This window comes from Rhagoletis pomonella, unplaced genomic scaffold (genome assembly GCF_013731165.1).
Source record: "Rhagoletis pomonella isolate Grant_MI unplaced genomic scaffold, Rhpom_1.0 Rhpom_scaffold_00003, whole genome shotgun sequence".
Classification (NCBI taxonomy): domain Eukaryota; kingdom Metazoa; phylum Arthropoda; class Insecta; order Diptera; family Tephritidae; genus Rhagoletis; species Rhagoletis pomonella.
Genome location: NW_023458557.1, coordinates 3,958,021 through 3,970,520, shown reverse-complemented (window position 1 = coordinate 3,970,520; position 12,500 = coordinate 3,958,021). Strand labels below are relative to the sequence as shown.

At 38.3% G+C, this 12,500-nt stretch overlaps 1 protein-coding gene across 1 annotated transcript in view; it reads right to left on the bottom strand.

Moving 5' to 3' along the window:
• Window positions 1–11,974, bottom strand: part of LOC118734958 — a 24,879-nt gene extending 12,905 nt beyond the window's left edge. Inside the window, exon 1 of the mRNA XM_036464553.1 lies at window positions 9,257–11,974. Within this exon, the coding sequence (XP_036320446.1) occupies window positions 9,257–11,974 (2,718 nt within the window). The remainder of the gene's footprint in view (window positions 1–9,256) is intronic.
• Window positions 11,975–12,500: the final 526 nt, after the last annotated feature.

The following is a 12,500-nucleotide window of genomic DNA, read 5'->3' as shown; positions in this document are numbered from 1 at the left end:
AAAAAGTAAAAAATATTTCTTAATATAAGTTGAAAATAATAATGAACAAAAAATACTAGTATTATTGTGAAAAAGTGTGGGTTGCTCGATAGACGAAAAATATGGCAAAGAGCGCCCCACGCTTTTTCACAATATAGTATTTTTTGTTCATTATTATTTTCAACTTATATTAAGAATTATTTTTTACTTTTTAGTTTGATATGCTTTAAAAGCGTGTTTTTTAGTTTTTTTAAACTATATTTATTAGTTTTTCACTCTGACGTCAGTAATTCAAAAATTATTTAAAAAATTCTGTGAAATGTCCCTGGAGAAGAAGTTTGGGTTCCAAATTAAAGAGGAAATCCTGTTGAATTTAAGCGGATTCAGTTTTTCGGTGCATAAGGACTGATAAGTATTGAAAATTTCCTTTTAAAATTGTATCCCTGAAATTTCGCAATATTTGGTTTTGAAAAAATTATATGTAAAGGACTTATATAAAGTCGATAACATCCTCGAATTTAGTCGTTCTAACATTATCAGCTTAAAAAATTACCTATTCGTTAGGGCGGGTAAATTGTTCATCGTTCCTAGCAGATTCGGATTCTACATAAAATGCTAAGAGAAAAAATCCTTTACACCATAGCTCTAAAATCACCTCCCAAAGTGAAAATTTTTAATCAGCGCTAACTTCGGAATTATTGCCACATGAAGTCGAAATTTGAAATGCACAGATACCTATGGTAGGTGCTTATAGAAAGATATATGTATATAAAGAGTTTGTAAAAGGGCGTGGAATCTTTTATCAGCTTTAACAGCTAATAGTGATCTCATTGAATTGAATTTTGAAGATTTGTTATAATTGATCAAAGTGAAATTCAAATAAATTATAGATGATATGAAGTTCACCGGGTCATCTTCTAGTCTTTAATATATACTAAGTTAATATACGGAATATTTACTAAAGTGTTACGAACGTTATTTTTTTAATACAGTAAGAAAAAAATAACTATAATTTAAAGGAGTGACTCACCATGGCTAGAGTCGTCGCATGTGTGTATTCTTTCATATACATATATATGGGCCGTTCTTACCGTTATATATTTTTCATCCACTCGCTTATTCCTTACCTAAAATTTTAAATAAAAAATTTGACAAGTTTTAACCGCTGATACAGTGCAGGTAGCAGTTTAAAATGGGTAACTGGATAAACTTCATAAAGAAAACATATTCTCTGGTTAAATTAATAAGACTGCCCGGATAACTCTAAATCCTAAGCTTGATAAACATTTGGTGTTATAAAAGTTTTATAAAGCTCTACTTGTAATTAGGAAAAATGCCGAAAAAAATATAAAATTGACTGATTGATGGATAAAAATAGAGAGGGAGTTATGGCTATGACAATAGAATGTAGAAAAAATAATATAAAAAAAACTTTTTAATATACAACGCTTTTATAAATGGACTAAAAAATAGAAAATAATATTTCTCAGTCCCATAGAATTTGTTTTGATAACTTTTGATTTTGAAATTTTAGCAAAAGTCATTCTAAAAACAATCTATGAAATTGAAAATGAAAAACGTGGAGCGCATGCAATACAAAGCATTCGATTTAATTGACAATAGTCAAACTACATAACGTAGACCTAAAATTTCTACAGCGAAAGTAGAACTTTGAAATCGATTTTATATTATTATTATTCATATACCCACATACATACATACATATATTACTTTTCAAATCAATTCAAGTGTTCATTCAACGATATTCATTTACATATGTATGTATGTACAAACGAGCACCAATTAATTTTATTTAAAGAAATGGCGTGTCGTCTATTTCCGCTGTAGCAAACGTAGTACATAGGGCGACATCTAGATGTCATCTACCTCGCCCTATTCACTACAGATGTCGCCCTATGCACTATGCTTTTTTATAGGAACTTTTCAAAGCAAAGCTTTATGGTGTCGGACACACAACATTGAAAGATTCTGGATCCACAACATTGAAAGTTTCTGGACACACAACATTGCAAGTTGATAAAAGCGTTGTAAAATTATACCTAGAGTTCAAAGCAAAAGGGATCTCAAACCAAAAAAACTATAAATACACTGTTAGTCATAAAACAATTTATGATTCGAAAAACAATTTTGAAATATTGTAAAAATTTTGTTTTTTTTGTTTTTTAAAGTTAAAAATTTATTTACTTACAGTAACGAACAAAAGTATGGCACAGTGAGTTCTTTGCAATATAGGCAAAGTTTATAATTTGTTTCCGATAATTTTTTATAAAAACATAGTTCATACTACACCAAAACACATTAAAATCAAATGTGTAAACTTTGTGAAAAACTCAGGAAAATTCAATAAATTTGCATTCTAATTTGAAACTTTCTATACAGATTTCTTAGAAAATTTCCAAGTATGCAATTTAATAATCCATTCAATTTTAGTTTATCAAAGTGCAAAAATTATCGGGAATAAATTAAAAACTTTGCATATATGTAGTGCGAAAATTCACTGTGCCAAAACTTTTGTTCGACACTGTACATATAAAAAAAATACATACAGTAACTTCTCCTGTTACAATAGTAAAAAATATGTAATTTGCTTTGTAGTGTAATCTTGCGGTTCTTTAAATAAAAAATATATATCAGAAATTAAATTTTCGTATCAATAAACTCCCAAGCACAGGTATGTATTAAAAAAAAAAACATCCGTAACACTTTATTAAATATTAATCTGCATATTTTATCAATTCGTCCGAATATCTTTTTATGTATTTTACCGCATAACTTTGGACTACGTTAACGGTTTTCTATAATTCTTGTTTAAAGGAAAGGTGGTTCCTCAGAGGTAATCTCCTACTAATTGAGTGTAGATCAGAGTTCGGCAGCAGTGTTGCCGTTTTAGTCCTTTGGTGGCTAGATTTAGCTACCACATACTTTTTTTGGCCACATAAATTTAAAATTGCCCCTAGCACTTTTTTTATCCCTTGGAGAATTTATTCATACATGAAAAAGTTGTATAGTTTGCTTAATTTGATAAATTTTTTTTTTCATTTATGTAAGAGATGAATTCTTAAACTAAGAAAGACTGACATATACAGGAAGGTTCTGCAATTCACTTTCGAGTGAATTTCAATCAAACTCGCTTTGAATTAAAATTGGCAGGGGTTGAAATTCACTCGGAAATGAATTGCAGAACCTGCCCGATATACATACATATATGTATTGTATGTTCCTTACGAGTTTATACATACATACTGTTAGGGCTGTTAACCTATCTATTAACGATTTAACTATAGTTTAAAATAGATAAGTTTACGGCCCTTAATATGCTTAATTTGTTAAATGGCCCATCAAATCGATTGACCGTGTATGTTCTTGTGGTGTGATTGTACCAGCTGCTGGTGCGACTTCAAAAACTATTTGAAAATTTTATGATTGTACCAGCGTGCTGGTGTAGCACAGTGGGACGTCCCCATATAAGCTGCGGCCAAAAGTAGTAACCGTACTAGAAATTCGCTGAAATCTCGTATATGGGCTGTTCGGCACTTAGGAGTGAAGAAATGTGGAAAACTGTAAAATTCAACGCGCTACCACGCCCACAACTCTTGTGGGCGGAAATAGTAAATGTTATCCGATTTTCATGAAATTTAGAGCATATGCTGATTTTAATGAGAAAGCTTAAATCTGAAAGATCGTCAAAATCGGTTTACATTATCGTCCAGTAATTCTGGAAAAACAGGCGCAATTAAAAAAAAATCTCTTTTGATGAAATTCGGTGTGCCCCGCTCGTTTAAGCCTAAATTTTCCAACTTGGAAGATAATAAAGAGCTTCTTATTACGGCGCCCACCTCCTACACAGCTTTTTTGGCTCCAAGTACTAAATTTTATGAATTTGAACAGGTACATTTATTTTATTTCTAAAGAAGTTCCTATTTCTTCATTTTAAAAATGAAAAAGCGAAAACATTAACAATACCTACATATTAAATTATGTGCACGATATGTATTTACATTGAAACTTTCAATTTTACCTACATTTTATCCAACAAAAGCTGAGCTAAGGCAAGCAGGACTCTTGCCATTAAAACGTCCATTTTTGGCTGAACGTTGACTGGGAGTTATAGATTGGCGAGTAATTAATATCTACACCTTCTTTAATTTCCACTTTAAATTGCGTATTATTCATTTTATGTACATATCAGAGTCTTTCCTTTTTGGTCTACAGTTCCTCGCAGCTGGAACTATTTGAGATATGACACGCATATTTAATGCTTACTGTCCTAAGTATAATTTAGCTCGCTTCCTAGGTCCTTTTTAAATGTCCCTTTTTAAAGTAAGCACTCGAAAAATTTTACACTCACAAAATTATGTAGAATTTCAAGGTAAACTGTTTTATACATTTCAAAAGATGTATACAAATTTAAAGCAATCTTTGACCACAGATATATTCAAAAAATGCTCATCAATCAGAATGGCTTTTTATATATCCGCACAAATGGAAAAATGAATTCAAATTACTTGCGACAAAATGAAAATCTTTTTTTACAAATTTATTTTTTCGCATTGCTCCTAACTTAAGCTCGTATCATGTTTGTAAATATGCATTTTCATCCATGTGATACCGCTAACTCTCTTGAAAATTTTGACAGAAATATGACGTCATAGGAGATTTTGTGTATTGTCTGTGTGAAATACATATACATGTACATATGCAAAACATATACATACTGATATATCTCTCAGCTCCCTTCACCGGAAAATCTGGGATGACGTCATATTCACGTTACTATCCCGAATTTCACATCAATCAGCGCAATCTTGTATTCTATCGGTCTTGGGTACAATCACTTGATGGAGCCAGCAAGCTGGTGTCGCATATTTCCCCTTTTATACAAAAAGGTTTTTGGTTGGATAAAATATTAGCTTTTTCCGGAGTTCATTGTTTTTCTATACCATTATTTATTGAAAATGTTTGCGTGTATACTTATATATGTATATGTAAGTAAACAATTTTAGCTACCAGTTTTGGCCACAACGACTTTTTTAGCTCTTTTTTAGCCCTTGTTTTAAAGGAATTTGGCTACCACTAAAAATGATTCGCGGCAACACTGTTCGGCAGTGAATAGCTCAGCTTATGAATATGCTCACATGCTCATGAATCACCCTCACGATTGAGAGAATACAAAGGTTGCGCCGATCTCGGACCGCTATTCCTCTCTTAACGAATTTGACAGAATCGTGGTTTGCCTGACGTCACACTTGTGCAACTTGTTTACGTTTTCCTTGCAACATTTTTTCTTCTTCTTCCATTCTTGCTCACGTTTTGGTATTTCTCTCTCGCAATTGCACCAGTGTGACGTCACACAAAAGTTATTCTCAAAAATCCTCTCTGATCGGCGCAATCTTGTATTCTATCATTCTTGAATCACCCCATTGTTCACTCAAACTTGCTCTCACTAAAAAATGTTACTCTCTCACAATTGCTTAGCTTGCTTGTAAACTAGTGAGCATGAATATCTTCAAGAACGATAGATTACAAGATTGCGCATTCCCGCAGAATGACATTTGTGGCAACAGGTAAACAAAGAATATGGCGAAGAACAATGAGTTGACAGTTGTGAATTTGCAGTGAGAAAACGTGTTTTCTTCACGATTCACCAATTTCTGAAGCCATCTTTGAATATAGCGAATTAAGCACAACGTTAGCAAAAAATATACAACCACTCTTGAAATGTGTTCAAAAGAATAGGTCTTATTGATTAACTATTTAGAATTTTTGTGTTTGTATTGCAGGTGCCGAAAAAGTCTTGTCGCAGCGCATGTTTTCCTGCAGAAAGTGGTCGATGCTTGCTTACCTCCGATTTTAATTTGTAATTTTTGGTATTTCAACGTTTTCAACTTAACATGTCGTGTTTAAAAGTGGTCCGTAAAGTGCTTCATGCATATTACGCTGATGTCAAAATTGTATGGCTTCTCCTGCCGGCAGAACTCTACCCACTTTCTGGCCAAGGCGTCGTCGCAGGGAAACAAAAAAAAACTGCATTTGGGGACTTTACCCCTACGGCTGCTGCAATTCAACACAGGACACGAAATTTTTATAAAGTTTTTATTACAAATAAAACGTTTTTTACTTCAGAACGCATTTACTTCGATTTTGCACTTGAAAGTACACAATACGTTTGCAATACGTTTGCACTTGTTTCTAAACAAAAAGTTTGTTTACGTATTGCCATAAATGTCAAAGTCGGCAAAACCAAAGTAGCGGTTTCGGGAATGCGTCACCTTCAGTTCATTACACCATGGAATATCTTTATATCTTTCACAATCGCTGATGGCTTCCACTTGGCTTGGCTTGCTTCTCTTTGTGCAATTGTTTGACAGATTCATTGTATACCGCTAGATGAGTTAAGTGACTCATAGTTTATTCATGAACACATACACAAATTCAGCGCCACTGCAGTTTTGCTTTGCGCGCAAGACCGTTTGCGACGTTGAATACGTACATGCATGTAGAAAATGGTAGGGGATGACATTTGGACCAGCTTTGACTATTTTTCTATATAGCTCATTACCTTACATAAACCATATATGTCGAAGTTTCAAACTTTGTAGAAAAATTGAGAAAATTCGATAAAATTTTACTACAAACTTTTTAATAAGAATTTTGAGATAATTCTAGTTTGCAATTTTATACCCAATTAAACTATAGCTATGGAAGTAAAAGCCTAATTTGGCTAAGAATTCGCGTTGATTTTTGATAACCTGTTTTTAGGGGATGGTGTTATTATTGTGGGTGAACCCGCCATTAAAAAAAATATGAAAAACCAAGGCGAATGCTTAACCAATTAAAATTTGCAGTTCCTTAAAAAGGAATTTAATAGGCTAAAAAACTGCATACTTAGAAATTCCTAATAAAAGGTTTGTTGTTGTTGTAAAAAATTTCCTGCTTTTCTACAAAGTTTGAAATTTGGACTTATATGGTTGTTGGAGCTAGGAGCGTTTTCCTTAGTCCTTTTTTGCGAATTTAAACAAGAATTAAGTACCTTGTACTTAGAAAATATTTATTTAATAACTATTCAAATAGTTGGTAGCTATTCTAATATTGAACAAAATATTATGCGAAGAATTTTATTTGATGAAGCGAGGAATGCCTATCACGGTGCGCGTTCAATCGATTTGTGTCCCAAGTGAATTGTATTAGCCATAGGTTGACCAAATTCCAAGACAAATAACTACGAAAAATAGCGGGTGGTGATGGTGGCGTGATTTGTTTGCGGTGCTTTTGTACATATGTATGACGATGTGTGTATTTAGCGCTGCAGCAATGATAAGTGGTGGTGTTATATTTGTCGTGCCGAAAATCCATTTTTTATACACGCATTTTTGTATAAGCTCCCAATTAGCGGTGCCATGCACAACAATAACAACAACTACTACCTATTGCTAAGTGCACTGTAAGCAGTGACCCAACTGGCACTGCTGCTGCGCTGGCAATGCAGTCAGCGACTGAACTCGCGCTGCTGCTGCGATGTATTATCCCTTTGAGGGCTTCTGTCCTTCAACATCCACCATAACCCACCAAAGTGTGGCGATCTGGGAGGGATGAACTTCCACTCGATGCCTTCCTTGCAGCATGCCGCTTTCACGTTATCTGCGTGTTGTTGCGATATGTGGAGTTTCAAGAGCTCACGCAGCTCCCGATTTGCACCGACGAAGTTTGTGGCATTGTCTGAATAAATGACACGACATTTGCCACGACGAGATATGAAGCGTTTCAGAGCAGCGATGAATGCGTCCGTCGTGAGGTCCGGAACCAGCTCAAGGTGGACGGCTTTGGAACTGAAGCATATGAAAATAGCTATATAAACTTTAATGGGAGCTCTACCTCTGAGTTGTTGGGTGATGAGTAGCGGGCCGCAGTAATCCACGCCTGTTTTCTCAAACGGAGGCGATGGCACTACTCGGTCTCTTGGCAAGTCGCCCATCAATTGTTCAGTCAAAATTGGCCGAAACCGGTAGCAGATAATGCATTTGTGGAGTACATGCTTGATGGTGCTTCTAGCATTGATAATCCAAAAGTTTTCTCGAAGGATGGTGAGCAAGGTTTGGCAACCAGCATGAAGATGATGTCGATGAAAATGCATGATGATTGTATGAACGAAAGGGTGCGATTTTGGTAGCAAAACTGGATGTTTTTCGTTAAAACTCAGCGAAGAGTTTTTAAGCCGACCTCCTACTCTAATAACTCCCTCGTGTATGAATGGTGATAACTGCGATAATGGTGATTTGTAAGAAACTGGACGATTTAATTGTAAATTGGTGAATTCATCTACGAAGGTGTGGGTGAGGAGAGAATCGTTCATTTCCGATGCGGTGATGTGATCTTGTTGGCTGTGGTGGTGAATTTTGCGAGCTCCGTCTATAAAGCGCCGCACATAACAAAAAATTCGAATGAGTTTGTTGTAGTTGGTGGTGAATTTGTGCTCGCCGATGATGTCTGTTGTCGGGTTTGTTATTAAGGTGATGTGCTGCCGACGTTGTTCTGGGATTTCGATGTCGATGAGCGATGGTGAAGGCCAATGGTTAGCTTCAAGTGTGAGAAAATTTGGACCGTGAAACCAAAGTTTGTTGCCAATGAGCTGGTCAACCTATGCTCCACGCGACAGTATGTCTGCTGGATTCACCTCGCTGGGGATGTGGTGCCACTGATATTGTTTGGTGAGCAACTGAATTTTGGTTACTCGGTTGCTGACGAATGTTGACCACCGTGATGGTTCACCCTTTATCCAGGCAAGCGTGATCATCGAATCTGTCCAACAGTGAACGTTGTTTGAATCGTGACGAAGGTTTTTGGACACTGACTCAAGTAATTCAGCCAGTAGTAATGCAGCACACAGCTCCAAGCGAGGCAAACTAACTTCCTTCGTAGGTGCGACGCGAGACTTAGCACACAAAAGTGACGAACTAGATTTCGTTGCTAAATAGATTGATGCGCCATATGCCTTTGTACTTGCATCTGCAAAGGCATGGATATTAGAATCACAGTCGAAAGCTACTAACCTTGGGACTCGAAGATTTTCGAGAAGTGGCAGTTTTGCGCAGAATGACTCCCATTGTGTGTATACGCAAGGAGGTACACTTTCGTCCCAATTCAAATGAAGCCTCCATAATTGCTGCAACAAAACCTTGCAGATGACAATGAGTGGGTTGAGTAATCCCAGCGGGTCGAAGAATCTAGCAATGTGAGAGAGAATGGTTCTCTTACTCACTTTCGATGATGGTGGTGGTGGTGTGTAGCGAAACAAAAAACTATCTTGCGATGGGGACCACATAAGGCCCAGTGCCTTTATGTAGTCAATGTCATCAAGCTGTTTGACGTCTTCACGATCTGCTTCTGGTACGTCTGCGATTATGCGTGTATCGTTTGATGAGAACTTCCTCAATGGAAATCCCCCATTGTTCAGCACCTCGATGACTTGCTTCTTAATTTCGACAACTTCTTCAATAGTGGAGGCACCCGTCATCAGGTTGTCTACATAAAAGTCGTTATGGACGGCGTAAGCGCCGATTGGATGAGATGACATGTGTTCGCATGCCAGCTGCTGCAAACACTTCGTGGCCAAGTAGGGCGCACATGCCGTACCGTAGGTCACTGTTTGTAACTGGTATGTGATTATGCGGTCGGTTATCTCATCGCGCCACAAAATGCATTGCCATTGTGCATCTTGCTTTTCCACGATGATTTGTCTATACATCTTTGCGACGTCAGCCATCAGCACAAAGACATGCCATCTGAATCTAAGGAGAATTGAAAACAAATCATCTTGCACTGTAGGTCCAACTCGAAGAATGTCGTTGAGTGATTTGCCGTTAGATGTACGACACGACGAATCGAACACGACGCGAAGTTTGGTGGTGCTGCTATCCAACTTCACGACTGCATAGTGTGGTATGTAGTTTACGAAGTTACCAGGGTGAGGTATGCGAATCATGTGATGAAGCTCGATGTATTCTTTCATGAAGGAATAGTAGTCTCGCTCTAGACATTTGTTGCGACGAAGTTTGATTTCGATGGACACTAGTCGTTTTTGTGCTATATCATACGAGCTGCCCAATGACTGTGGGGATTCCTTAAAAGGCAAACGAACGATGAACTTATTGGTGTTGGGGCATCTCTTTGTCGTCTCTGCGAAGAATTTTTCGCACTCAATTTCATCAGCAGTTAGACTTGGTGGTGTTTGATGTGGATTGTGTTCGATAAGCCAAAACCTTTCCAAAATCTGATCAAGTGACGGTTCCAAGGTGAGTGACGAAGCTTCCGTTACCTTCGAATCAAAGGAGATTTGCGATGGCCATGCGTTAGATAGTATGCAGTCGGTGCCTACTGAGGTGGTGTATGATGGGACCAATGACGCCGAAGATATAAGTGGTGGGATTGTGACAGCTCCAGCGACCACCCACCCAACCTTAGTTTTTTGAAGGACAGGCAGATTGTCGCCCAACTTGATCTGTCCAATCAACAGCAAGTCATAAAAAATGCTCGCTCCAAGCAGAAGATCAACTGGGCCTGGCTTGTTGAAATTATCGTCAGCCAAGTTGATGTTCTTTGGTATGTTCCATGCGATGGTGTTCAGTGGTGTGCGCGGTTGGCATGTCGTTATTGCGTTCATGATGACCGCATCTATGTTCGATGAATATGCTGTGTGTTGAGAGCGTATCTCCACCTTGCATAGGAACTGCGACCTTGATCCGCATAATCCTATGCCACTGATTTCCAGTGGAACCTTTTTGCGATGTACACGAAGTAACTGAGCCAAGCGCTCAGTTATGAAATGCAACTGCGAGGCGGAATCTAGCAGTGCACGAGCGAAAATCGTTGTACCCGATTGACTACGAAGCTGAATCACGGCAGTCGCAAGTAGAACCTCTTGGTTGCTGTCACAAACCTGAAGCACTGTTGGTGTCGAAGTTGACTTCATGGTGTTGGACGGTGTCAGTGGCGAAGACGATGATTGTGGATTGGTTGTGGTTGGTTGCGAACGGTGCAATAGAGTGTGATGACTCGCCCGACAAACTTGACATCTATGCGTGGACGGACAGTCTTTCGACGAATGATTCGGACCCAAACAGTTTAAGCACAGACTCTTCTTCTTTGCTACGTCGTAGCGTTGTACTGGTGTCAGCTTCATGAAGACGGAACAGTTGAAGGCATTATGACTGATAGAGCCTTCACACAAATCGCATTTTGGTTTATTGGTGGTGATGAACGATACTTGCTTTGGTGATTGACGAGACTTTGATTGCGACGATGATGTTGGTTCTGGTGACCGATGCGACGATTTGGTTGAAGTAGCGCTGTGATCGGTGATATCGATGAGTTGGCAACGACGTTCGAGGAACGCTGCAAGATCTTCCCATGCTGGCAGCATGAGGGATACCTGGTGTGATGGTCGGTCCCACTTCGCAGCCACTTCTTCTTCCCATTTCACTTGCGTTTCATGGTCTAGCTTTGAAACGACCAAGTGAAGCAGTAGCCCGTTACCAATTTGTGTGGATGTTGCCATCGATTGCATGGCACGCATGTTTGCATTTATGACGTCGACGAAGCTACGAAGATTAGCAACGGTGGGTGTGGTGATGCGTTGTGTGTCGAAGATGTGCTGAAGATGCGACTGGAATATGTACCGCTTATGGTCGAAACGGGATTCAAGTAGCTGCAGCGCCTTCTTATAATTTGCGTTGGTCACCTCTAATGATTGTATGAGGGTAGCTGCGCACCCTGAAAGGCTTGAGCGCAGATATTGAAATTTTTCAATATCCGAGAGGTCTGGATTTTTGTCGACGAGGACCAAAAAGGTATTGTAAAAATCCAGCCACTCGCGGTAGCAGCCATTGAACGTCGATAGTTTTAACTTCGGCAAATTTATTCTCTGTCGCGATGAAGATGTGTTGTGTTGTTGTGTGATGTGGGTGCTACTCAGCTGCATTCCGGATGAGTTGGTTCGTAAAAACGATAGCCTTTCACTGTACAGTGCCTTAACACTACAATAGCTCTCATCCATGGTCAGGCGAGTTCGGTGTCATCTAAAATCTCCAGCTGCGTTTGTAGTTCCTCAAATGAATTGTAGTAGCGCTCGATTAGCGCTAGTTTGGCCTCTATGTGTGGTGCTGATAACGCGCTAAGTTGAACCGACGGTATTTCGAGAGCCTTCAAGCGATTTAACAGCGATAACCGTTGACTCTTTTTGACGCGGACTTCACGCGATTCGCGGTACAGAGGAGTTTGCACCCCTGTATCTTCTTGCTCGATATCCGACATATTGACTAACCAACTTTTATAAATCAAGAACGAAAAGAAATTTTAAATGCAAATACGATGACGAAAATATGGGAAAATTTGTGAGCCGGGCGTGATCCGGCTCGAAGGACCAGTTTATGTTGGAGCTAGGAGCGTTTTCCTTAGCCCTTTTTTGCGAATTTAAACAAGAATTAAGTACCTTGTACTTAGAAAAT